Source organism: Juglans microcarpa x Juglans regia, chromosome 1D (genome assembly GCF_004785595.1).
Source record: "Juglans microcarpa x Juglans regia isolate MS1-56 chromosome 1D, Jm3101_v1.0, whole genome shotgun sequence".
Taxonomy (NCBI): Eukaryota; Viridiplantae; Streptophyta; class Magnoliopsida; order Fagales; family Juglandaceae; genus Juglans; species Juglans microcarpa x Juglans regia.
Window position 1 is genome coordinate 28,236,447 of NC_054594.1, and position 23,998 is coordinate 28,260,444.

The following is a 23,998-nucleotide window of genomic DNA, read 5'->3' on the forward strand; positions in this document are numbered from 1 at the left end:
AACTCAACTCAACTCAATTCAACATCTAAACATAACTTTAGGTTTCGTTTGGAATATCAACTCATCTCAACTCAACTTAATTCAACATCTAAACACAACCTTAGGCTTCGTTTGGAATGTTAACTCATTTCAACTCATAATTACGATTTTTTCAAATTTTAATATAAAATGTAATAAACAATTCAACTTTTTCAAATTTTAAAATAATAATAATATTAAAAAATAATATTCTAACAATATTTTATCATCTTAATTCAACTCAACTCAACTCAGTTCAATATTCAAACGCAATCTTAGGGTGTGTGTGGATGTTGAAGTGAGTTGAGTTGAGTTGAGTTGTGATGATAATATATTATTAGAATATTATTTTTTAATATTATTATTATTTTAAAATTTAAAAAAGTTAAATTATTTATTATATTTTGTATTAGAATTTGAAAAAATTGTAATGATGAGTTGAGATGAGTTGAAGTGAGTTTGGTAACCAAACGAAGCCTTAATCTCAATTCATCTAACCTCCAAAACAAACGTAAATATTTTGATCATGACTTGGTATATAGTCAACGTTGGAATAGCCAGTGCTTCGTTTGTTGTATGTAAAAGGGGCAAACACTTCCACCGATTGCCACTCTCACCTCGTCTCTGGCTCTCACTCTCGGAGCCTTAATTCTTACTCAAGGTACGAACTGCTTTATTCCCTTTCTTCCTTCTGAGATTGGCTCCTTAGAAGGTTAAGGAAATTAAAATGGAAACCAAAACTTCGAATTGAGTTCTTTAATTCTTCAAAAGTGAAAAGCCTACGTCAATTCAGCCTAATATATACATATACATCTCCATATTCTTCGTCTTCTTTCCTTTTTTAATATATTTTCTCAGCCCAGACAGAGGGCTTATATCTGTACTTTAGGGTTCTTTTTGGGAATTACGTTTGTTTGAAATAGGTACGTGGCGTAGTGTACTTTTTTCTTTATATTATCTTTGTCTTTGTCATTAGTTTCAAGTTGATCATCTTAGTTAAAAATTTAAATTGCGCGAGATCCACAAAGATTGGAATTCAATTCTGTTGTGAAGAATTTCATTTTCCTTCCGAAGAGATGTTTTTCAATTAAGTCACTGAAAAACTTGCTGAAACGATTGGATGTCTGGAGGAAATTGAAGGAAAAGCAAAGATTGGACTGCCTTAACTCGCCCTGCAGTCTGGCAAAGTGAAATTCAACTCATGGGCAAGAAAAAAAAATGAAAGGGTGAATTCTATGCCGATTATATACTTTTATTGTATGATTTGAGGGGTTACATCACTTCCTTGTGCTTTATTTTAGGCAGCTATTTTTGTCGACTTGAAGTTTGTGATGGTTAATTGTTTTTAATCTGAATACCTTTTGCCCTGCATTGGAGATGCCTTGATAGGTCAGCCTCCGCTGGGCCATATGATAATTTGATAATTTGATAATTTTCGTCTAATTTGATAATTTTGTCTAATTTGATAATTTTCGTTTCCTTACCTCATTACCTAGATTTTAGAAGTTTATTACACTTTACCTTGCAACCGTTGGTTGCAATAAGTCTAGAAAAGAAACTAATATTTTTTTATCAGTAAATAAGAATTTTATTAAAATAGGCATAGCCAGGTACACGGGAGATATGTAAGAGCAACACCTATGCATGAGTGTTTAAAGGTACAAGGAAATCATGTAGGTTCATGCCTTTAAAGTCTATTATAATCGACAAATGGAATAAAGTATTAAGAAAAAATGTTCTAAGCTTGTCCATTGTCCGTTCACGATCCTCAAAACCCCGACCATTCCTCTCCATCCATATGCACCACCATAAGATCAAATCATCTTCCACATAGCTGTTATTTGACAACTACCTCAGATGCCTCGCTAGCTGGCCAGAAATCAACTACTACCCTTCTTGACGTTACCCAATGGAGCCCAACTCTAGCGAAGATATCATTCACAAGCTCATGGCTACATCACTTGTGGAAGATATCATTTCTCTAACCGGTGACACACCTTGCATGGTAGTGTAAATAATGATAGAAAGTAAGTGGGCAGGTTGAATAGAGTACTTTTTATCAACATAACTCTACCACCTTTGGATAAATATATCCTCTTCCAACTAGCCAGATTAGCTTCATTTTTTCCAACACCCCATACCAGATAGACCTCAACTAAAAGGAAGCACCCAAGGGAAGAATAAGATACTTCTCATTGGCAAGGTGGAGACTTTTCACCCCAGAATACTGGCCAAGCTCAAAACACTTGGAATATTTCCAATTGGAACAAATTCTTACTTGGTGAGGTGAGATTCACTTTCAAGTCCGATGTCGCTTCAAAGCAAAGTAAGAGAGCCTGCAAAGCTTGAATGTGATTATAGCTTGCACCATAGAAGACAAGAGTATCATCCGCAAATAAGAGGTGAGTCATCTCAAGAGTGCCGCTTCTTGCTTCCCCTACTACAAATCTAGATAGAAATCCACCTTCCACGAGACCTACGGTCATTTTACTAAAAGCTTCCATTATGAAAATAAAAAGTAATGGAGATAGGGGATCACCTTGCCTCAAATCCCTCAAGCTTCTGAAGAAGCGCATTGGAGTACCGTTCACCAATATGGAGAAATGTACGGTGGATATACAAAATTTAATCCAAGAGCACCAACTCGCTGCCACACCTCTCGAGCATGTGTAACAAAAAGTTTCAGTTAACTGGATTGTATGCCTTCTCCATATCGAGTTTGCATAGTAACCTTGGTTCACCCGACTTGACTCGAGTATCCAGACATTCATTGGCAATGAGAATCGAGTCAAGAATTTGTTGACCTTGTACGAAGGCATTTTGGGGCTTGAAAATTATCCTCTCCAATACCGTACGTAATCTATTAGCCAGTACCTTCGAAAGGATTTTGTACATTTCGCTCATCAAGTTGATAGGACAGAAATCCTAAATCTCCACCACCCCCGGCTTCTTTGGAACGAGATCAATGGAATGGGAAGGAAATTATGAGAATTTCTCATCCCATCTAACTTCCCAAACAACCCTTAAATGATTGGATTACTATTTAAAGAAGTGTTTGTGGCAGCTAAGAGCTGAAGGAGCTGTAGAGTTGTGCCTTTTGTGCTGTAAAGATTTTCTACTAGTCAAAAAAAAAATTAAGGAGCTGTAATATTTCTGATGTGTGTTTTGGTGTTAAATCACACATTGGCAACCAACTTTAAGAGAGGAAAATCTTCTGCTTTATAGAAGCTCATTTCCATTTCATAGTTTTTGGTGTTCAGCAATATTCTGCAAAGAAAGAGGTAACGAAGCGAGGAGCATGATTCTCTTTATAAAAGGAGGTCCTCTATCAGATTTTAAGTATGCTCTGTTGAACTTATAAAAAAAAAAGTACACTCTGGCATGTCTGCATTTGAAATGAAATAAGGCCATCAGTCAAGGGCGGCTCAATACAAAGTGCGGGCTAAGGCAACCATTCAAAATGAGGCTTCTTTGATTTTAATATAGTAATAGAATAAATCTCTATATTAAGCATAACATACTGAAAGATTATCCAAGAAATTATGATTCTAACTTTATAGAGATAAAGTTACTATTTAGAATTTATTTCCAAATCTGTTAATATTATTTTCATAGATAATGTGACTAATTTATATTATATTTATTGTGACATAGTTGATTATAACAGAATTTATTAATTAAGTAATGGAAAAACTTGTTTCTTTAAAAGCACCTATTATAGATATTATCAATAAAATTCTATAAGCAATGCATGCGAAAGAAATATATATTTTTTTAAAATTGGAACTTTAGTTTCTGTTTGCATAACTTCTTTTAATACTTATAGTTCTAAAAGTAAATTTAGATGATAAATGCAAAATATACACTACATTTGAAATAGTATTCCAGATCAAGATGATCCTTTTCCAAATCATGATCTTAAAGTTCTATTAAGTTTCTATAGCGTCATGCCCCCTGCTTCTACTTGTTAGTAAACTCTGTCAAACAAACTCAGATTTTCTGTCATGTAAGCCTTTTTTGACATGCTATTTAGTTTTTTTAAAACTTGCAAGACAAAAAATAAATAAATAAAAAGTAGATGTATTCATTAAAACCCTAGCTTTTCCTTTTAACGTAAACTCGATTTCTAATTGTCGGTTTTTCATTCTCATATCTCCTTTTCTAATTTGTTTTTCTTTTACATTTCTTTTAATTTTACATTTTACATTGTTGAAGTCAAATATAACATAAACGCATATGAGGCCTTCTTGTGTCAGGGGGCCTTAGGCAGGCGCCTAAGTCATCTAGCCTTCAAGCCAACCCTGCACTGTCAGTGTCCACAGGACACAACCCTATATTAGCTGCGTCAGCAACCAAAAAGAAAATAGTGAATATTTTCTCTTGGTTAGTCTATTCACTTTAGCTTAAAGCTAGTTTTCAGTCTTATATAGCATATTCCTTAGAGATGACATTTCTTTGCTTACTTAAAAATTAAAAAAAAAATGACATTTCTATGCTTCAGTACTAATCTTACTAAGTTGGAAAATGTAGAGGTTTTTGATTGGGCATGCTGGAAAATGAGCATGCTTGATTGTTTCTTGCTTTTTATTCCAAATGACCGAATTTTTTAATACTTGATGGTCTTTTTAAGATGAATGGGCTAACTGTCAATGTTTCTATTCACAAGTTAGTTACACATCTCTTTTGTTGTAGTAGTCCTCCCTCTGGTCTGTAGTCATGAACCTTGAGTTGTTTAAATTACAGTTTTGCATCTCTCTCTCTCTCCCCAAGAAAAAAACATTGCATTGAAGTAGGTTTGGCTTATTTTCTCATTCTCTGTCTATTTTCCATTTGTCTTTAAATAGATCCAATTTTAAAACTGCCTTAAGATTTTACTCCGTATGAGCATATTTTGGTCTTGATTTTTATTTCATCTTTATAATGTGCTTTCTGAACTGGTTACTACAACTATCTGTTTGTTATGTGGAACCAGTAAGTGCTTATGGACATTTTTCGTATCTATATTTTTGTCCCTGATCTGAGCAGATGGAACAATCTTTGTCCTCTCTTACATTTAAGGGTTCTATTACTGAAGCAATTATTGAAGCCAAAAGGCAGAAGAAACTCTTTGTAGTCTATATTTCAGGTAAGTGCTTTTTTCATATCATTTTGATTATTTTGCTTTTGTGGAATATCTAATGAGCAAACATAAGGTGGGCATACGTGGTACTCAATTTATTGAAGTACCATGTTCTGCTAATACATTGAACAGTCTTTGCTGCAAAAGCTTTTGTTTATTTATTTGGTACCATGGAGAAAACACGTCAATTTTAATTTCATTATAATTAGGAATTTTTTGGTCGATGCCCTAGATCTTTGGTCTTGAGATGCCCTCCATGTGCTTTGTTTTTCTGAGGAATAACCTTATGTGCTATGCGTTAGTGAATAACTGCCAAATGGAAATTTTATTTATATGCAAACAGAAATATAATAATTTCAAAAATAATAGAATATTTTTTTTTTTAAAATTTAGTTATACAGCCCAGATGCTATACCCGACTTAGGTTTGGCTCCCTATGCTATTTTTTATTTTTTATTTTTGAGGAATAACTCGTTGTGCTTGAGTTAACGGAAAACACATGACCAATCACAAACTACTACGTTTTTGTTTTTTTTATTTGCACCGGGTGTCCAAGAACAGCAGCCCGACTAATGCCAGGGGTGCACAAGCTTGGCAAGGAGTTTCCCGCAAGTACACCTCGGTAATTCAAGGGGAAAATCCCCCAGTCCGATGGTCTCTAGAGATTGTTTGTACCCAGTGGGATTCGAATCTTAAACTTGGAAGTAGCATACCTCCAAAACCCTTTACCACTTGAGCCAACCCCTAGGGGTTAATTACAAACTACTACATGTCAACCTTAATTGCTTTTTAAAAAACAATCAGAATTAAAAAATTATTTTTTTAATAAACATCAGTATTTATTATAAAAAAAAAAATCTAAAAAAAAAGGGATAGCCACCAGTGGTGGCTGCATGTAGAACTGCCTATCGTTTGGCCAGAAAGAATCTGTGTTGTTAGCCCCTTTTTATCATTCTACGGAACTGCATGTAGCTTGTTTGATTCAATGTTGACTTCCTTTTTCCTTCATAGTTGTGAAGTAATTTTATGTTGAAATAATATTTTATAAAATTGTTAACTATTAGAATAATATTTTATACATATAAATGGGTAAATAATTGTTGATAGTACATAGTTTTTCCTTCTTAAGGTTGGTAGGAAGGAGCAAATGTTCATTCTGGCCAAATAATCACCCCTATTTGGATAAGTTGGATTAGTTAGTTTGAGTGTGGGTTTTGCTTGACTGATCTGCAATTAAAAATTTGTACGAATTCTTTTATTGTTCAAAATATTTTGGTTCAAGAGGCTTGGTTAGCAGTGAACTCATTTCTTCTTTATTGTGTAGTTTGCTGATTTTGTATCCCATTTATGGTTAGGCATATTCAAATGCACTTCATTATGATGTCATATATAGACATTCTAATTACTCAATTTATATTTTTCTCATAGAAGTTGAGCTGTTTTGATTTGTTAATGTTTTCAGGTGAAGATGCAGAGTCTGGTGGTTTGGAAGACTCTACATGGATTAATTCAAATGTGTGTTTTGTTCCTTTTTAGTGATCTTTAGTGGCTTTATTTTTTCTTTTATTCCTTTCAGATTCACTCAATCGCTGGTTCTTATGTTCAATGCATTCAGGTGACAGAGTCTCTTTCAAAATACTGCATCTTGTTGCATATCCCTGGAGGAAGCACTGATGCCGCACACTTCTCTGCATTATGTATCCTATTACTTGATCATTAGTCTTATTTTCCTCGAACGCTGCTCTTTTCAGCTATCTCCATTCATCAAATAAGAGTGTTAACCTTTGTAATTCAACATTCATCTACCAGAATAATAGTATTTAGAACCCATGTTTTTAGGAGAGTTATTGTGGCAGTTTGGTCTAGCATTTCATTTTCTAGATAAGCAGTCTCACTCAGTACAATGTGCATCTTGACTCATTTCAGAAAATTAGCTGTTAAATAATATTTACTTAGAGATGTTTAGCATTCAATCTTTAAAATTTGCATGACGTCTATGGGCACATCTGGAATAGGTGGGGACTGCAGCCAAATCACTTGAAGAGTATGGCCAAAACATTCCAAGTGTATCGATGATATCTTTTGTGAAATGCCAATCACAATACAGTTTTATTATCTTTCTTGGCAAGTGAGTGTTTCCATAATTTCAAAATCAGAATTTTCATCAATTTTTTCTGATAATTATCTCAACAATTATTTCCACTTTCGATCATTAGAAAAATGTGTTAATTTTGCAACTTTGGTCTCGTTTGTTTTCTCATCTCATTTCATCTAATCATTACAACTTTCCCAAACTCCTACACAAAATACAATATACAATTCAACTTTTTCAAATCCTAAAACAAAAATAATATTAAAAAGTTATATTATAATAATACTTTATTTAACTTTCAACTTACATCTCATCTTATCTCATCTGTGTAAACAAATGTGGCCTTAAGCACCTCAATAGTACTAATCTTTTAATCCCTAACACATTAACTTTCCTGCCCGTATTAACAGAATGGGAAAGAGTGATCAGAATCGTGGCTCAATTAATTTCTTGGCATATAGTTGTTACCTTTCCTTCTAAGTTACTTGTATTCATGTTAAACTTTAGCCATGAGGCAGCTAGTTGTCAATATGTTGGTCCTGTGTCTCTTTTCTTTTTTGTCTTCTCCAGTGGTTGTTTTGTTCCTCAAAAAGTTCTTCTATTTTGTGTGCTTAGCAATCTGTGCCATCTTGATGCTAGTACCATCATCATTGTATTAGACCTTATAAAATAGCTTTTATCAGCTCTTTGTAATTTTTTTTTTGTTGTAATCAAGTACGCATCCTTGAATCAATCTGTCACAGACCCACAGAAATCTGTTCCTTGTATAACAGTGATTGGATACAATGGTGTACAAGTTTGGCAAAATGGTATGATTTTGAATCGGAAACTCTGTTTCTGGCTTGCATCTAGGACAACGAATAATCGTGTTCTTAACATTCAGTTATTCTTTTTCTTGAATAAATTTACAGAGGGATTTGTTGGTCCTGAAGATCTGGCATCCAGTTTAGAGAAGGCATGGTTGAGTCTTCACATCCAGGTATATGGTTTTACTCATCATTAATCATCCCTTATGTGCATTATGGGACTGCTGCTCCCAATCCTTGTGTTATCACGTTGATGATTGGTCATGTTTGAGGATGTGATATCTTTTTTAACCTGGTTTTGACCAAGTTGTGGAAATGGCCATGAAAAAGTTCAAACTGCTTAGCTCTCTACAATTTGGTCACATTTTGCTGGATTTTATTAGATGGAAATTTCCCTCTGATCACGTCCCTTGTCCTGTAAAGTTCTCTCTCCTTGAATCACTGCTCTTTATAGGATGATTGTTATACCCCTTTCAAGACCAACTAAAATTGCGAATATACCTTTAATTCACATTTATTGCAAATTACAATAGAATATTCCCTTTCCATTTTACAAATTTCAGATCAGACCGAATATATCAAACCAATTCTATTCTTTTCTTTCATAGTGCCTATAAAAAAACTGTGACAATAATCACCTATTGTAGGCCAAATGCTATTACTGGGCACTAAAAAGTTGGCATCCCTCTGAACAAACTTAGTTTCTTTTTATTAAAGAAACGTAACAAGGTCATATATGGTGGATTCCAGGAAACAACTGCCACTGTCCTAAGTGCAGCACTTGCTTCAAGGAATTCTGGAGCATCTACTTCTATTTCTAGTGCTGCATCCTCGTCTGGCGAACAAAGTTCTTTAAGTACAGTTGTTCCATCGTCTTCAGTAGACAAGCATGTCCAATCCAAAGAGACTAATTTGGTGGTAACCTCTGAGTTAATAGAGGAAAAGAAAGATCTTGAATGTGAAGCTGAGGTAACTATTGACAGCAGTCATTGCCACATTGACCTTTTCTTTTTAACAACTGCACTTACACGATATGCTTGACCTGTTTGCTTTCATTTATGTGGACAGGAGAAAAATACTGAAATGGATGACAACACATCTTCAAGATCACATGATCTCAGCAAGTCAAAGAGTGCTGTGGGTGAACAGTCCAACTCATCGTCTGAAGTAGCCAAGGGATCACTTGGTCCTTTAGTGGCTGACATCGAAAATTCTAGAGCTGAACATAACTCTTTCAGTGGTGAAGATGGGTGTCCTGCCCTGGAAAAAATCAGCGATCAGCATTCAGTTGTTCCTGTACGTGTTGAAGAATTGGTTGGTACTGAAGTAAATGAGGCTGAAGAAGATGAGAAGGCTAAAGCTGTAAACCATATGCAGGCTTATGCATCTGATGATTTTGTTAGAGACAATACATCAAGTGATGTCCATCTAAATATCCGATTGCCCACTGGCTTGAGCCTACAAGACAAGTTTTCTGTCACAAGCACTTTGAGAATGGTGAAAGACTATGTGGACGAAAAACAACCTAGTGGGTTTGGGACTTATGATCTAGCCATTCCTTATCCCCGCAAAGTATTCAGCGATCAAGGTATGAACGTCTCATCACCTTTTGGCTTAGCAAAAAGGCTAAAATACATAATAGCCCTCCCAAGCTTAGAGTTGCGGCCTATTTGGTCCCTGTAATTTTTCATTTGGTCGATTTAATTCTTGAACTTGCACAGCATGGTCAATGTGGCCTCTCTTTCATTTCTGTTTACTTTGTTGCAGTCAAATTTCATGCAAAGCTGTATAGAAAAGTAATCTAGATGAAACCTTTTTATCCTCGCCTGCAGACTGGGCAATATTAACGTGAATGGAAAGGCACATTGACCATGTTGTGCATGTTCAGGGTCTAATTTTACCAAATTAAAAGCGTTTGATAAAAATTGATAGAAACCTTGAATTTGATGTGTGGCTTATATGGGTAGTGCTGATGGAAAAGCATAATATGGTTGAATTTGATTTGCATGTGTATATCATGAATGCCATTAGCTTACTATTAACGAATAGGTATTGGGGCTTTCTACTAGCACAGAATAGCAGATACAGTTAAACATTGTTATTTTTTTGTAGTAACTTATCCAAAAAAAAAGATATCTTTTGGTAGTCCAGCACTATGTAGCATAAAGCAGCATGAGCGTTTGTAGCGAACTAGGTCACGGCTTAGCCACATATGAAAGTGATGCTATTCTGAACCAAGTAGACACTATCTGCATAAGATCTTATTTACAGGCTAAAAATGCATGCTTTTCTCAGAGTCCAAGCTTGCTGTTGCATGGGATGAGCTTGGAAGTCAGACATGGCATTCTCCAGTATCAATGGACTTTTGCTAACTATCCAATCATTGTTGATTCTATTTCACTGGTTTTTTAGTAGTAAATCTATTTTAGTTATTCTCTAAAAGTACTGTGTTGTTAATTATTTCAGTTTCATGATCAAGATATTGTTCCAAAAATCTTCATTCTAGGACCAATGTAGGGAAATTTTCAGCCATGTGAGGTTTCTCAAGTGCTTTCATACATGACAACATTTCAATGTGAAATTGCTTCTCTTCATTGCAGATTTGAGCAAGTCATTGTCAGGGCTGGGCCTTTTTAATAGACAGGCTCTGATTGTAGTCCCACATCAGAGAGCTGTGGGTAACTACAGTGGAGTATCTCCGTCCTCTGATCAAACAAATTTTACTAATGTTGATTCTTCAGATGGAACTAATGTTGGATATTTTGCTTATGTGAGGAGGATTTTATCATACGTGAATCCTTTCTCCTATCTTGGTGGTGGTGCCAGCTCATCAAGTTCTGGACAAGAATCTCAAAATGGGATATGGCAATATAGTGAGTTTCCTTACCTTACCATGCCAATTTTATGCTATTAGGTCTAAGCTCTGGGGTCAAGGAAGTTATTTATGAATTTATGAATGAAATGCATTGAGGAGTGTTGGAGGTGTTAGAATGAGCTATATTGGCCATGGTCAACTAGTTAGCTAGTTATCTAACATGCCTGCATACATTCCATTCTCCAATGGCAAGGCCCACCATTTAACAAAAATTATAAATGGAATGTAGATTAGGTGTTGTATGTGTGCCTACTGTTAATATGAAATAATTAGTTAATCTTCAAAAATTTCATATTTCCATCAACTTGTATCAATTTAGTGCCTATGCTGTTTGTTGGTATACATTCATGATGCAACTAGATTGAATGAACGAGAAGCATTCAGTTGCTTCCTGCATCTAATATTTTTTATCATCTTCTTGGTTCTGATCCAGATGAGCAGATCACGTACAACTTTCATTCTCCAATGAGTTCTACAATTAAATAGACCTTTTGAATTGTAATTTATGGTGCGGGTTCGTATTGTGTTCTGTGCATTAGTAAACCTTTAAAATTTCTGGTATTGAAGTATTTCCGTGAGTCTTTTAAAGTCTGCCAAAATATAAAGGCTGACGGGCATTGTTTGTAATGGTTCTCACTTATTTGAGGAGGTTTTTTCCCCATTAGAAAACGATTTTTCCTCGTGACAGAGATGTAAATTTGTGTATACCCTTTTTTCTTGGTTTTTGTGTTGTGAGTATAAATTTTTAGTCAGGACCATACAGGAACATCGTTGTGCAATATGCCATTGTGGGCATGTGCACCCACGAAATTCTTTATTTTGCTGTTATAGACCCCAATCTACTCTCCTGAATAACTTCCCTTGCCTCTTCTGGCTTTGGCATTGTAGATCCAAACCCTGCACTTCAGAATAACTTTGGTGGAAGAGAGAGGCCCAACTCCAACTACTTTTCAAACCAAAGCAGTCCTGCAACTGGAAGAGATGATGGCAAGAAGAGGAAACCAACAACATCATCCGGTTTTGGGAGCAATATTCATACGCTTAAACGTGACGAAGATGATGATCGGTTCAATGACAGAAATTCCTACTGGAATGGTAATTCTACGCAATATGGCGGTGACAATGATGGCAAGTAAGACCTTGGGCTGGGCATAACCCTCCTGCAATGCTTACTTCGCATTTTCAGTTGCCCGCTTTTATTGATCGCTCTCTTAGACTATTTACTAAAAACTCGAGTTTATCTGCAATATAGAAGAGTGTAGATATTCATAATATGTAGTTCTTTTCTGCCAATAAAGGAAGGTGAAAGGAAAGAGTAAACCCAGTGAGGTAATGGTTGAAATGCTTTTTCTAGTGCTGTATTTTTCTATCCACTTTTGTATATTTCTCCTTATAGTATTCGAAATGGATTTAATTTTATTTATCTTGCTCTAAACTTTCCGTTCGAACTTAAGGAGCTAAACTTTAAGATATTGCAATTTTATCGTATATTCGAATTGTTTTGTATTTAGTTGAGGATAGATATGTAACGGTATACTTGGTCAAGCTTGGCTTGATTATATTGAAATCAAGCTGGAGCTCGACTTGAAACTCAACTCGAGCTTTTTTGGCTGCTCAGGATTGACTCAAATAGGGTATTTTCATGTTTAAACTCGACTCGAGATTCGATCCAAACTAACTTGAATCGAGTGCTGTATCGAGGATTTAACTTAACTGGTCTATTAATTTTAAAATTTTCTGCTTTTGAGATGTAAAAAAAAAAAAGGAAAATAAAGTAATTAGAAAATAACAATTATTATTTTTCTTCAAAATACAGAGTCAGGTTACAAAATTAAAAGTACAAGTACAAATGCCTCTCAGAATCACTATTTCTCATGTGCATGAGAAAATCTATGTATTAGCTACTATTTACTTTTACACTCCACATGTGACAATTTTTTTTTTTCGTAGGGTGTAGGGCGTAAAAGTGAATAGTGGCTGATGCATAGATTTTCTCTACACGCATACTTGTAAAAATCTTTTTTGAAGAAAATATGGTATATTTGATAAATTTATAAAAAAGTACGCTTTTAAGCACTTGAAAATTTTTCGAGTACATAATTAGTCATTGTGTTTTACTTTCTTATCTTTTTGCTCTTTTGGTTTCCGAATTGATCATTAGTCTTTAATTTAACTTTGTTTGAAATTTCACGGAAATCTGATGTTGCCTGTCATGTATAGACACGTAGTAAAAAAAAGTAAAAACTTAAAATTATATAAACATTTAAAAAAAAACACACACACACATTAAAGAAAAGAGAAATTCTACATTGAAACTTTGTATCACATGCCTCCAACTAATAAACATATGGATTGTTACTTTTGTTCTTCTATCTTAATACTTAAATTTATGTGTTTAAATAGAAGAACAAAATGAAAAATCACATGTTAGTTTATAGTTAAGTGGAGATGTGTGGTGTAAATCTTCTCTGTAACATTTCTCTATTTCTCTTGTTGTTATCGTAGACTCAGATAGAAGTGATGAAAACTCTCCGTGTTCCTATTTTACATATCTCTAGCCCCTCTCTCTCTCTCTCTCTCTCTCTCTCTCAAGTCCCAAGAGGAAATCTCCACAATGCAATGCAATCTCCACAAAAATACAATGCAATCGCTGGTGACAGTACTCCAAGCTCCAAGAGGAAATTCCCACGAAAATTTCCATAGACCAACCAAGATCCTAAATCGCACAAAAGCCACGCCTGTAGGGGACATTAATTTATCTTTATTCTATAGCATTCAACAAGAAACCTCTATTGAACTCCTCAATGTCCAAGAAAAAGAAACTACATATTGAAAGCAACAAATAGATCAAAAAGTTCACAACTGACTGAAAATCTTCTTATTATTCACAATTATGTAGTCCCAAAAATATCAATGGGTCACCGTTTGCAGCCAATATCCAGATACTAAGTAATGAGTCATACACACAAAACTTTTGCGGAAAAAGTCATGATCATTCAGGTTTGTTAACCAATTGCTTTTTTACCAACAATATGGCGCAGCGTAAGGTGTCATGGATTACCTACAAAAGAAAGGAGAACTAATTTTCTTGCTTGTTAGAACGGGCTTCATGATTTCCATGTGTCTTATGTGGTGTATTTGGATGGAAATGAATGATTAGTATTTCAATGATACGGAGCGCACCTTGGACGAACTTGAGAATTTTTTTATGCACACATTATTGTTTTGGTTTTCTGCTTTAGTGCTTAACAGAGCTTTTGCTCATGATTTTTTGTTGTTGTTTTTTACTTCTTAGAATGTTTTTATGTGTTTCTTTTGTACACTCCTTGTGTACATGGGCATCGTCTATTTCATACGTTAATATAAAGTTGTCTTTCTTACTTACAAAAAAATTCTAGTATATAATACTTGGTGATTGTTTGGTTTTGAGTTTGAGAGCTTGAAAATACTTTTAATATTTTAAAAATTCTTTTGAAGAAAATATGATATGTTGGATAAATTTTAAAAAAAAAAAAAAAAAAAAAAAAAAAAAAAAACCGTTACACACTTAGAAATTTGTCTATTACTTAATTATTTGTTGTGTTGCTGCCTTTCTTCTTTCCAAAAAAGAATGAGTTGAATGTACGTTGTTTTTTTATTTTGTATAACCCTATATCTACATACGATTTTTATTAAGGGCAATCATATAATTTTGTTTCAAGTATTATTGAGATGAGCCAAATTAGGTCTCAACTTGTTATATTTGGAGTTAGTTTATATGCTAGAGCTCTCTCAAATTTTATTATAATTTTATTTTATTTTTTTTATTTTTTATTTTTTTGGTAATGGGACGTATTTTCTCCCTGTTTTAAATGTCTTGCCAAAAAACATAGCATCATCATTCCCTAATTTCTCAACCATTAGAAATTTGATCCATAATTTGAAACACCAAAGTTTCAGGTTCAAGATTCGTGTGGGGAAACATCTCATATGCATGGCTTCTGTGTAGCTTGCTATATATGCATGTCTTCTTCTTATATGTTTTATCTTCTGTTACAAGTTGAAGTTCAAGCAACAATGACGACATACATAAAAGAACCAAAATAATTAATAACAATTCTTCATATATTAAAAAAAAAAAATCGACTAAAAAGATCAGAGACCCTTTTTTTTCTCCGTTCCCATAATTGATCTATCTATGCTTTGTAATCTTTTATGAATGTACACAACCTTAACTTAATCAAGGCATCACAAGGGGAGCCTTATGTTAAGCCTCCTACGCCATACAGAATGCAGCACCATGTGCATTAAATCATATGGCTTAGCTGGTCTATTAAGCACAAAATGTCTTTGCACCTCAATTACATGCTTTTGCTTTGCTAAATACTCTTCCTCTGAAATTGCTTGCAAGACTTTCTTAATTTCGGGTATCTTTGCAATGGGAATATGAACCGAAAATCGACTCCAATCAAGAACGTCACTGAATGGTAGCACATAATTATCGGATATGATAACCGGGACGCATCCCTGCATGTATGGACTCCACCACTCTAGGGCACAAGCAAAACTTGCTTTCACCCATTAGCTCCGAGTAATTTGCTGTTTGTGGAAGATAGTCATGCACTTGAATAGCTGTGTCTTTGTTTTTCCAGTGCCTAAACAATATCTTCCTTACATGCCCATGATCTCCACCAGCAAAGAAGGCAAAGATTGAACGTTTGTTTGGGGGCTGGCCTAATCTTGGGATATCCAAATTTTCATTAAGTAAATGAACTTCAGGAAAGGAGACGTCTCTCACAAATTGGAAGCCTTCCGAAGTGTTGGCATTACATAGAACGTTTGGGGGCTCAGGGTCATTTGCTGAGACTTCTGGTGCCTGAAATGTCACATAAATGGAGGAATGTTAGTGAAATTGATTTACTATCACCGCAAGACTGTCACCAACTTTTATCTATAGAAAGATTTATACTATATATATAACTTATAGCTACCTTAAAGTAAACGAAAAATATCATGAATAATTATATTTGAAGACCTTTATATCATATATCATCCACATGACATAAGTTGATTTTGAAAATAAATTTTGAATTTTGAATCTTACGAATCAAATTATGTTATCACGTGGATATATAGGGTGTGATTATAGCACTACTCCCAATACATAGCTATCATACGTACATACGTACGTACCCAATCATGACAAGAAACCATAAAATGGTCAGCCCCGCTGCTTCTCTTCCAATATGTGTATTTCTTTGATATAATGTGAATGTAGTTGACAACGTTCTGTAGACGTTCGTGCGAATAATTGGTGCAAGGCCTGTAGATGTATTGGATGATATTGACAATGCTGACCGTGTAATGGACCCAATTTATTAACTAAGCTTGTGGAGGGAAAGAAGTAAGAAGATAAAGAAGATGATGTAAAGAATAAAGAAGGAGAGAGATTGAGAAAAAGAGAGAAGATCGAGAGAGAGTTTCTGCATGAATAATATTCTATATTTCCTTCTTCATTGAATCTGTTTTTATAGTTACAGAATGTACAGTACGACATCGTTTTACAATTGTATTAAAACGCACGTTTCACTTATTCACTTATCAACTAAACAACGATGTCGCACTTACTAATTTTATTTGCATACAAACGACACTTGCAATAGACTGCTAACAGAATTAACTAACAACTTTATCCATCATTAAGTGACTTCATGCTTCTGTCTCTTCCATCATCTGAGTATTGCAGTCCATTACATACCCCTACCCTTTAGAGCACCTTGTCCACAAGGTGAGGATAATGTTGTTTTAACTGCCAGTATGGTTCCCAAGTGGCGTGGTCGAGATCAATTCCCTGCCAATGTACCCAAACTTCAACTAATGGTTGATTGTTATGCTTCTTGGTTCGCCTTTGTAAAATAGCTTGAGGCTCGGGTGCCAATTCTCCATAACTATCAACGGGAGGTAAGGTTGAGAGGGGAGACACATGCTATCCAACTTTTTTCTTTAAACAAGAGACATGAAATACGGGATGTAGTTGAGATTGTGGTGGTAATTGTAATCTGTAAGCAACCTGGCCAATCTTTTCCAAAACTTGAAAAAGCCCATAAAATTTTGGAGATAGCTTCATATTCTTTCTGACTGCCAAAGACTTCTGTCTATATGGTTGGAAGTGTAAAAATACCCAATCCCCTACAACAAAGGATCTCTTAGTATGTCTCTTATCAAATTGAGTCTTCATTCTTTCTTGAACCAGCACCAAATTACTTCTTAGGGTGTCTAATATCTGTTCTTGGGTTCTTAAAATTTCTTCTACAGCTTCATTAGATGACAGGCTTGGGATATAGTCTTGCAGCTTGGTTGGTGGCACTCCATAAACATCCTCATATGGAGTGAGTTTAGTTGAGGAATGGAATGTGGTGTTATACCACCATTCAGCCAAGGGCAACCACTCAACCCAATGTCTTGGTTTGTCACCTGAAAAACACCTCAGAAAGTGTTCTAAACACTTACTGACAGCCTCAGTCTGACCATCACTCTGAGGATGGTATGCTGAAGAATATGACAAGTTCATAGCTTGGAGTTTGAAAAACTCTCTACAAAAAGAACTTGTAAATGTAGAACCTCTATCAGAGACAATACTTTTAGGCATTTCATGAAGCCTAAAAATATTATTCATAAAAACAGAAGTTACCTTAGCTGCAGTAAAAGGATGCTTCAAGGCCAAGAAATGAGCATACTTGGATAATCGATCTACAATTACCATTATCACTGAGTATCCTTTAGAGGAAGGCAATCCTTCTATAAAATCCATGGAAATGTTTGTCCAGATTTGTTGAGGAATTGGTAAGGGTTGTAGCAACCTAGCTGGAAGGACATTCTCACTTTTGTTCCTTTGGCAGGTCTCACATTCCTTAATAAATCTTCTTATCTCAATTTTCATTCCTGGCCAATAAAAGTCACTTCTAGCTCGATGTAATGACTTGTGAAATCCTGAATGACCAGCATCAGGACTTGCATGGATGAAGTGCAAGATTTTTAATTTTAACTCAGCACAATCAGGGATGTAAATCCTTCCCTTTCTGAATAAAACTCCTCCTTTCCAAGAATAAACAGCATTGGTGGAGGGAGTCTGCTGCAATTGAGGAAGTTGCTGCTGGACAACTTGGTCAGCCTCATAACCCTTCTTAGTTTCTTCTAACCAAACTGGATTGGGAACAATTATGGTGAGTAACACTGAGTCCCCTTCATTTGCAAGTCTCCTGGACAAAGCATCAGCAACCTTATTGTCCACACCTTTCTTGTACTCGACAGAAAAGTCATAACCAAGTAACTTTGACAGCCACTTTTGTTGAGCAAGGGTGCCAATCTTTTGTTCCAAGAAATACTTTAAACTGTGATGATCGGTCTTCACAATGAAAGAGCCTCCAAGCAAATAAAGTCTCCATTTCTTTACTACCAAAATTAATGCCAGGAATTCCTTTTCATAGGTTGACAGTAGTAGGTGTCTTCCTTTCAAGGCTTGACTTAAGAAAGCCAATGGCCTTTGCTCCTGCATTAATACAGCTCCTACACCACTAGCACACACATCACATTCAATTATAAATTGCTTAGAAAAATCAGGTAAGGATAAAACAGGAGGTTGTGTTATAACTTGCTTAAGGTGTTCAAAGGCAGTGGTTGCCTCAGCAGTCCACTTCAAGGCTTCATTTTTAACAAAGCAGTGAGTGGAGCAACTATGATGGCATAATGCTTGATGAATATTCTGTAGTATCTAGTCAAGCCAAGAAAACCTCTCAAGGCTTTCACAGTTTTTGGTATAGGCCATTATAACATTGAGTCCAGCTTTTTCTGATCTGCTCTAACCCTTTCCTTGGAAATGAGGTTCCCCAGATACTTGATCTCAGAATAGGCAAAGTGATACTTTGATTGCTTTGCATACAACTGATGGCTCTCCAAGGTATGCAAAAGAGAAGCTAAGTGGCCCAAATGAGACTGAAAATCTTGACTGTAAATCAGTATGTCATCAAAAAACACAATGACAAATTTTCTCAAAAATGGCCTAAAGACATCATTCATGAGGCCTTGAAATGTGGAGGATGCATTAGTGAGTCCAAAGGGCATTGCAAGAAACTCATAATGACCCTCTTGTGTTCTAAAAGCTGTCTTTAAAATGTCTTCTTCCTTCATTCTGATCTGATGCCAGCCTAATCTAAGATCAATCTTAAAAAACACACTTGCTTCAAAAAAAACTCATCTAATAATTCATCCACCACTAGTATAGGGTACTTGTTTTTGACTGTTGCTTCATTGAGTACCATTTAGTCTATACACATGCGCCAAGAACCATCTCCTTTTCTTACCAAGAGTACAGGTGAAGAGAATGGAGATTGAATGGGCCTTATGACACCTGACTGCAGTAACTTTGTGACTATTTTTTCAATTTCAGTCTTTTGATAAAAGGGATATCTATAGGGTCTTCCACACACTGGTGTTGTGCCTTGTTTTAGGATAATTTGATGGTCATGAGACCTTTGAGAGGGAAGGCCTTTAGGTTCATCAAAACCTTTTTGAATCTGTCCAGCAAGGTTAAGATGTCCTGAGGTATCTCAGTTGTCATCTCTTGAGACTGAATAGATGTGATTTGCAAAAATAGACCCTTATATTCTACTAAGGAGAGTGTAGCAATTTCAATGTCATCAACTAAATTGCTAGAAGTAGAAACTAAGCCCTTTAAATAAGTCAGGTTGCCTTATAAGTAAACTGCATGTGAAGCTTACCAAAATCCCATAAAATGGGACCTAAAGACAGCAACCATTGGATCCGCAAAACTACATCACAGCCACCCAAGCCCAAAGTCAGCAACTCAGTTTCGAAGGTTGTGAACATGTAGAGCCACCCCCTCACATCTGCCCACACTATGGATCATGTCACCATTTGCAATCCTAACTGGCATAGGGACAGAATCTTGAATCAGCAAGCCAAATTTCTTTGCCACTATAGTATCCACAAAGTTGTGGGTACTACCAGGTTCTATCAAACTGGTGACCCTTCTCTTCTTTAACTGACCAAAAACCCTCATGGTTTTTAAGCTAGGTGTTTCCACCATAGCCTGCACAAAGATGGAGGCAATTGTGGCCATATCCTGCATATCTTTATAAGCTATGGTTAAAGGTTGGTCAGAATCTTCCTCTAGATCCAATGGTTCTAACTGAGACAAATCCATGCTCTCCAAGATATACAATCTTGGCTTAGAACATTTATGGCCTTGCTGCCATTTGTCATCACAAAAGAAGCAAAGCCCATTTTTCCTTCAATCTTGCATCTGAGTGTCTGATAACCTTTGATAGGAAAGTTTAGGGGCAAACTGCACCTTGGATGGAGGAGGCCCCAAAATTGAAAGAGTCTGAGTTGGCCTATGTGACTGAATTGCTGAGTCAAACAAATTGTTTCGCCATGGTTTTCTTGTACTCACAACATATTGCTCCTGAATCTTGGCAAGCCCAAAGGCATCATTTAAACTTTTGGGACTTAACATCCTCACAGGCAACCTTACTTCATCCTTTAAGCCATTTAAAAAGTAGCTCAATTGATTCTTTTCAAAAATGCCTCTCACTCTATTTGAGACTAACTCAAATTCTGTTTTGTAAGCTGTGACAGATCCCACTTGCTTCAACCTTGTAAGAGATTCCATTGGATCATCATAAGGAGATGAGCCAAACCTTACTTGAATTACTTGGGTCAGATCCTCCTAAGAATGAAAAACTTCTGCTTCACTGGCATCTTGAAACCATACTAATGCTTCATCATCCATATAGAAGGAGGCAATAAAGATCCTTTGCCCTGGTGGCACTTGGTGGTATAGGAATTATTGATTAGCCCTATACACCCAAGCCGAAGGATCCTTACCAAAAAATCTTGGAAACTCAATCTTGATGCCCCTTAAAATGGTTCTATCAACTAGTTCTTGAAAGTGTGCCTCATCCCCACTGCCATGTGTGTCATGGTTCCTAACAAAATTTGGCATGCCATTCACATTCCTCGCAACCTCCTCATGACCCATTGAACCATTGAGGGAAATTTTGGAAATCTGTTGCAAAATTTCTGTGAACCATTTATCTTGGTTCTCTCGATCAAGTCTTGTCGTTTCTTACTGTTGAACCAAGACAGCAATGGTGTCCTCGATTTGTTTTTGTTGACGATTATGCTGCTGCCTAAGCTGATTCAATGAATCAACCACTTGAGCGTAAGAACGTGTGCCTTCTGTCATGGCTCTAGATACCAATGCAATGGACCCAATTTATCAACTAAGCTTGTGGAGGGAAAGAAGTAAGAAGATAAAGAAGATGATGGAAAGAATAAGGAAGAAGGAGAGAGATTGAGAAAAAAAGAGAAGATCGAGAGATAGTTTCTGCATGAATAATATTATGTATTTCCTTCTTCATTGAATCTGTTTTTATAGTTACAAAATGTACAGCACGACATCGTTTTACAATTGTATTAAAATGCACGTTTCACTTATTCACTTATCAACTAAACGACCATGTCGCACTTACTACTTCTATTTGCATACAAACAACACTTGCAATAGACTGCTAACAGAATTAACTAACAACTTTATCCATCATTAAGTGTCTTCATGCTTCTGTCTCTTCCATCATCTGAGTATTGCAGTCCTTTACAGACCGAAAGAAAAAAAGCAGTGGCCTCTTCAGGCTCCCTTGCTATAAATAAACTTTTTCCACTTTCCAATTCATCGATGAAATGACCTTCAATTGAGTATATGTCCTTCATTGACCCGTAGTGAAGAATGGGTGGCTTTCCTTCCTTGTATGCCCAAACCCTAAATCTCTTCACCATCTCTTTGTGGCTCCTGATCATCATCAAATACATGATCAAACAACTACAATATTGCTTATAGGTTTGTCATTTTTGAAAATGATTTATACAATCTCAAAATATGCAAGACAATACATCTATAACTCACGTTACAAAATTTATATTTTGATAGGGATTTTTTTTTTAAAAAAAAAAAATCTATGTGGGACTTAGGTGCGGTTTGGATAGTGAGATGAAATGAGATGATTTTAGATGAAAGTTGAAAGTTAAATAAAATATTGTTAGAATATTAATTTTTTAATATTATTATTGTTTTGAGATTTGAGAAAGTTGAATTGTTTATTATATTTTATGTGAAAATTTAGAAAAAGTTGTAATAATGAGATGAGATGAGATGAAACACTTTCACTATCCAAACGGGCTTACAAATCCTCGTTTTGTTTTTTTTTCAATAAAAGGCTTACTGATAAAATGCACCGGGGTTGCGGTAGACTACTCCGGAGGGGACAAAATCGTCGCCGTCTTCGAGTGTCGTTGCTGAGAGATTTAGCTTCGAAGCTGCTCTACGAATCGAATATCGTGCTCATGCAAGTCCTTGTTCGAGCTTTTGCCCTCTGCTTAGTTTCACCTTCTTTCTCTGCATTATAGAGTACTAGAATAATTAAACATGACCACGATATTATAAAACGCATAAATTGAATGAGCAAATTATTCAAATAAAAAGCCAATTAACATACAAATGAAGGGGATTCGAAGTGTTATGTAACGCCCCATTCCCGTAGGTTAGGAGTGTCAAGTGTTTTTCACAAAATAAATTTGGCAAGAGATCTCATATTTCATAAATAAAAGTAGAATTGATTTTATAGAAAAATGTCTAATAAAATGTCTAAGAAAAAGTCTTCCAAAAGTATTAAATGAATAACTTAATAAAATTTAATGACATAAAATAGATTTTATTCTAGAAAGTCTGAAACAACTAAAATGAGTCGAAAACTTAGTAAGAAATTTATCACAACGTAAACATAATAAACAGAAGGTTTTTTATAAAAGTTTTCATGCTAAGAGTTTAAAATTCATGACTGTGCATACTGATGTTTATGCTATGCATGACTGATTTATCTGAATTTACTGACTGATATGATTAACTGACTGAGTAAACTAGCCAATACACTTAACCATGTGTGCAAGGTTGTGCCCCGGCCCCACGTCCCGCTGCAGCAAGGGGAGCCGCTGATAGTATTATGGCATACTATGGTAGACCACGCTTGAGTTCGTGGCTTGCACATCCACCCTGATCTGAACTGCATTAGTACCATGCATCTGAATGGCCATATAATTAATTGATCTTATCTAATCTTGCACTTGAACTTAAGATAGCTTACGTGTCTTATACACAGAAGATGCTTGACATAATGCATACATAATTATAATTTCTGAATTTGAACATGATGCGTAATGACATGATCGTATCCTATGTTGGATGACATGTTTGCATATGACATGAGTGGTTCATAAATAATGGTTGTCAATGAACTGGCTTGAATAATACTCATATATAAGCTAAACTGTGATGATCCTAATTTATGATCAAATTACTTACCTCGTTGTGCTTCTTCTTGAATTTCACTTCATAGCTCGTCACCTATATGCAATATTAACTATCACTAAATTTGTCTAGGAACAACATGTACTAATATCCTACTTAATTAAATTCATAGTCCAAAAGATATTCAAATAAATCTTTATTTAACACCATAATCGATAAATCCTGATATTTTAAATTACTTAAATACTAATAACATATTATAATTTAGTAGAATACTTGGGCTATTTTAAAATAAGTCATAAAAATCTCAATTCTTAAAATAAGTTTCCTTTCTTAACATAATTATTCAATCTTATAAGAAATCTAATAAATATCATTTAAATATTCTTAACATATTTCTTAATTTTTCTATTTAAAATATAACATAATAATTTTATTAAAAAAAAAATCCAATTAAATAGACAAAGGAAATATTAACTAAAATATTAGGCTTAAAGTATATTTCAAATTCTTTAAACACTTTCTTATAAAAATAAGTCTATGACTAATATATTTATTTAAGTAAAAACTTTGACTTAATAATCAGCCCACAAAAAGGTAAGTCCAATTTAAAATTACTCCAAAAGGTTTCTTCAAGAGAATTACGCAACAATGATTTAAAGGGCATAAAAATAATTATGGTATTAGTGGAGAGGCTTTTTTAGAAAGTCCAAAAATAAAACACACA

General features: G+C 35.1%; 2 protein-coding genes across 3 annotated transcripts; one reads left to right on the top strand and one right to left on the bottom strand.

The window, feature by feature from the left end:
* The first annotated feature begins 522 nt into the window (after window positions 1-522).
* Window positions 523-12,329, top strand: LOC121267239 (plant UBX domain-containing protein 11). Of its 2 annotated transcripts, none has more exons than XM_041171085.1 (10): window positions 523-679; window positions 5,044-5,143; window positions 6,600-6,652; window positions 6,753-6,834; window positions 7,973-8,038; window positions 8,141-8,208; window positions 8,786-9,004; window positions 9,104-9,623; window positions 10,636-10,908; window positions 11,799-12,329. In XM_041171085.1, exons 2-10 carry the CDS (start codon window positions 5,044-5,046, stop codon window positions 12,044-12,046), a joined length of 1,629 nt encoding a protein of 542 aa, XP_041027019.1. In that variant the 5' UTR covers window positions 523-679; the 3' UTR covers window positions 12,047-12,329. The 2 variants fall into 2 exon arrangements, with proteins under 2 accessions (XP_041027019.1, XP_041027023.1); XM_041171089.1 differs by having other exon boundaries at window positions 525-679; window positions 5,041-5,143.
* Window positions 12,330-15,137: 2,808 nt separating this feature from the next.
* On the bottom strand, window positions 15,138-22,350 carry LOC121237136 (probable glycosyltransferase At5g11130). The gene is given in 6 exon segments (XM_041133738.1): window positions 15,138-15,416; window positions 15,418-15,765; window positions 16,083-16,242; window positions 17,581-17,585; window positions 21,573-21,759; window positions 22,190-22,350. Coding segments are annotated over 5 exon segments (966 nt in total). The 5' UTR covers window positions 21,747-21,759; window positions 22,190-22,350.
* Window positions 22,351-23,998: the final 1,648 nt, after the last annotated feature.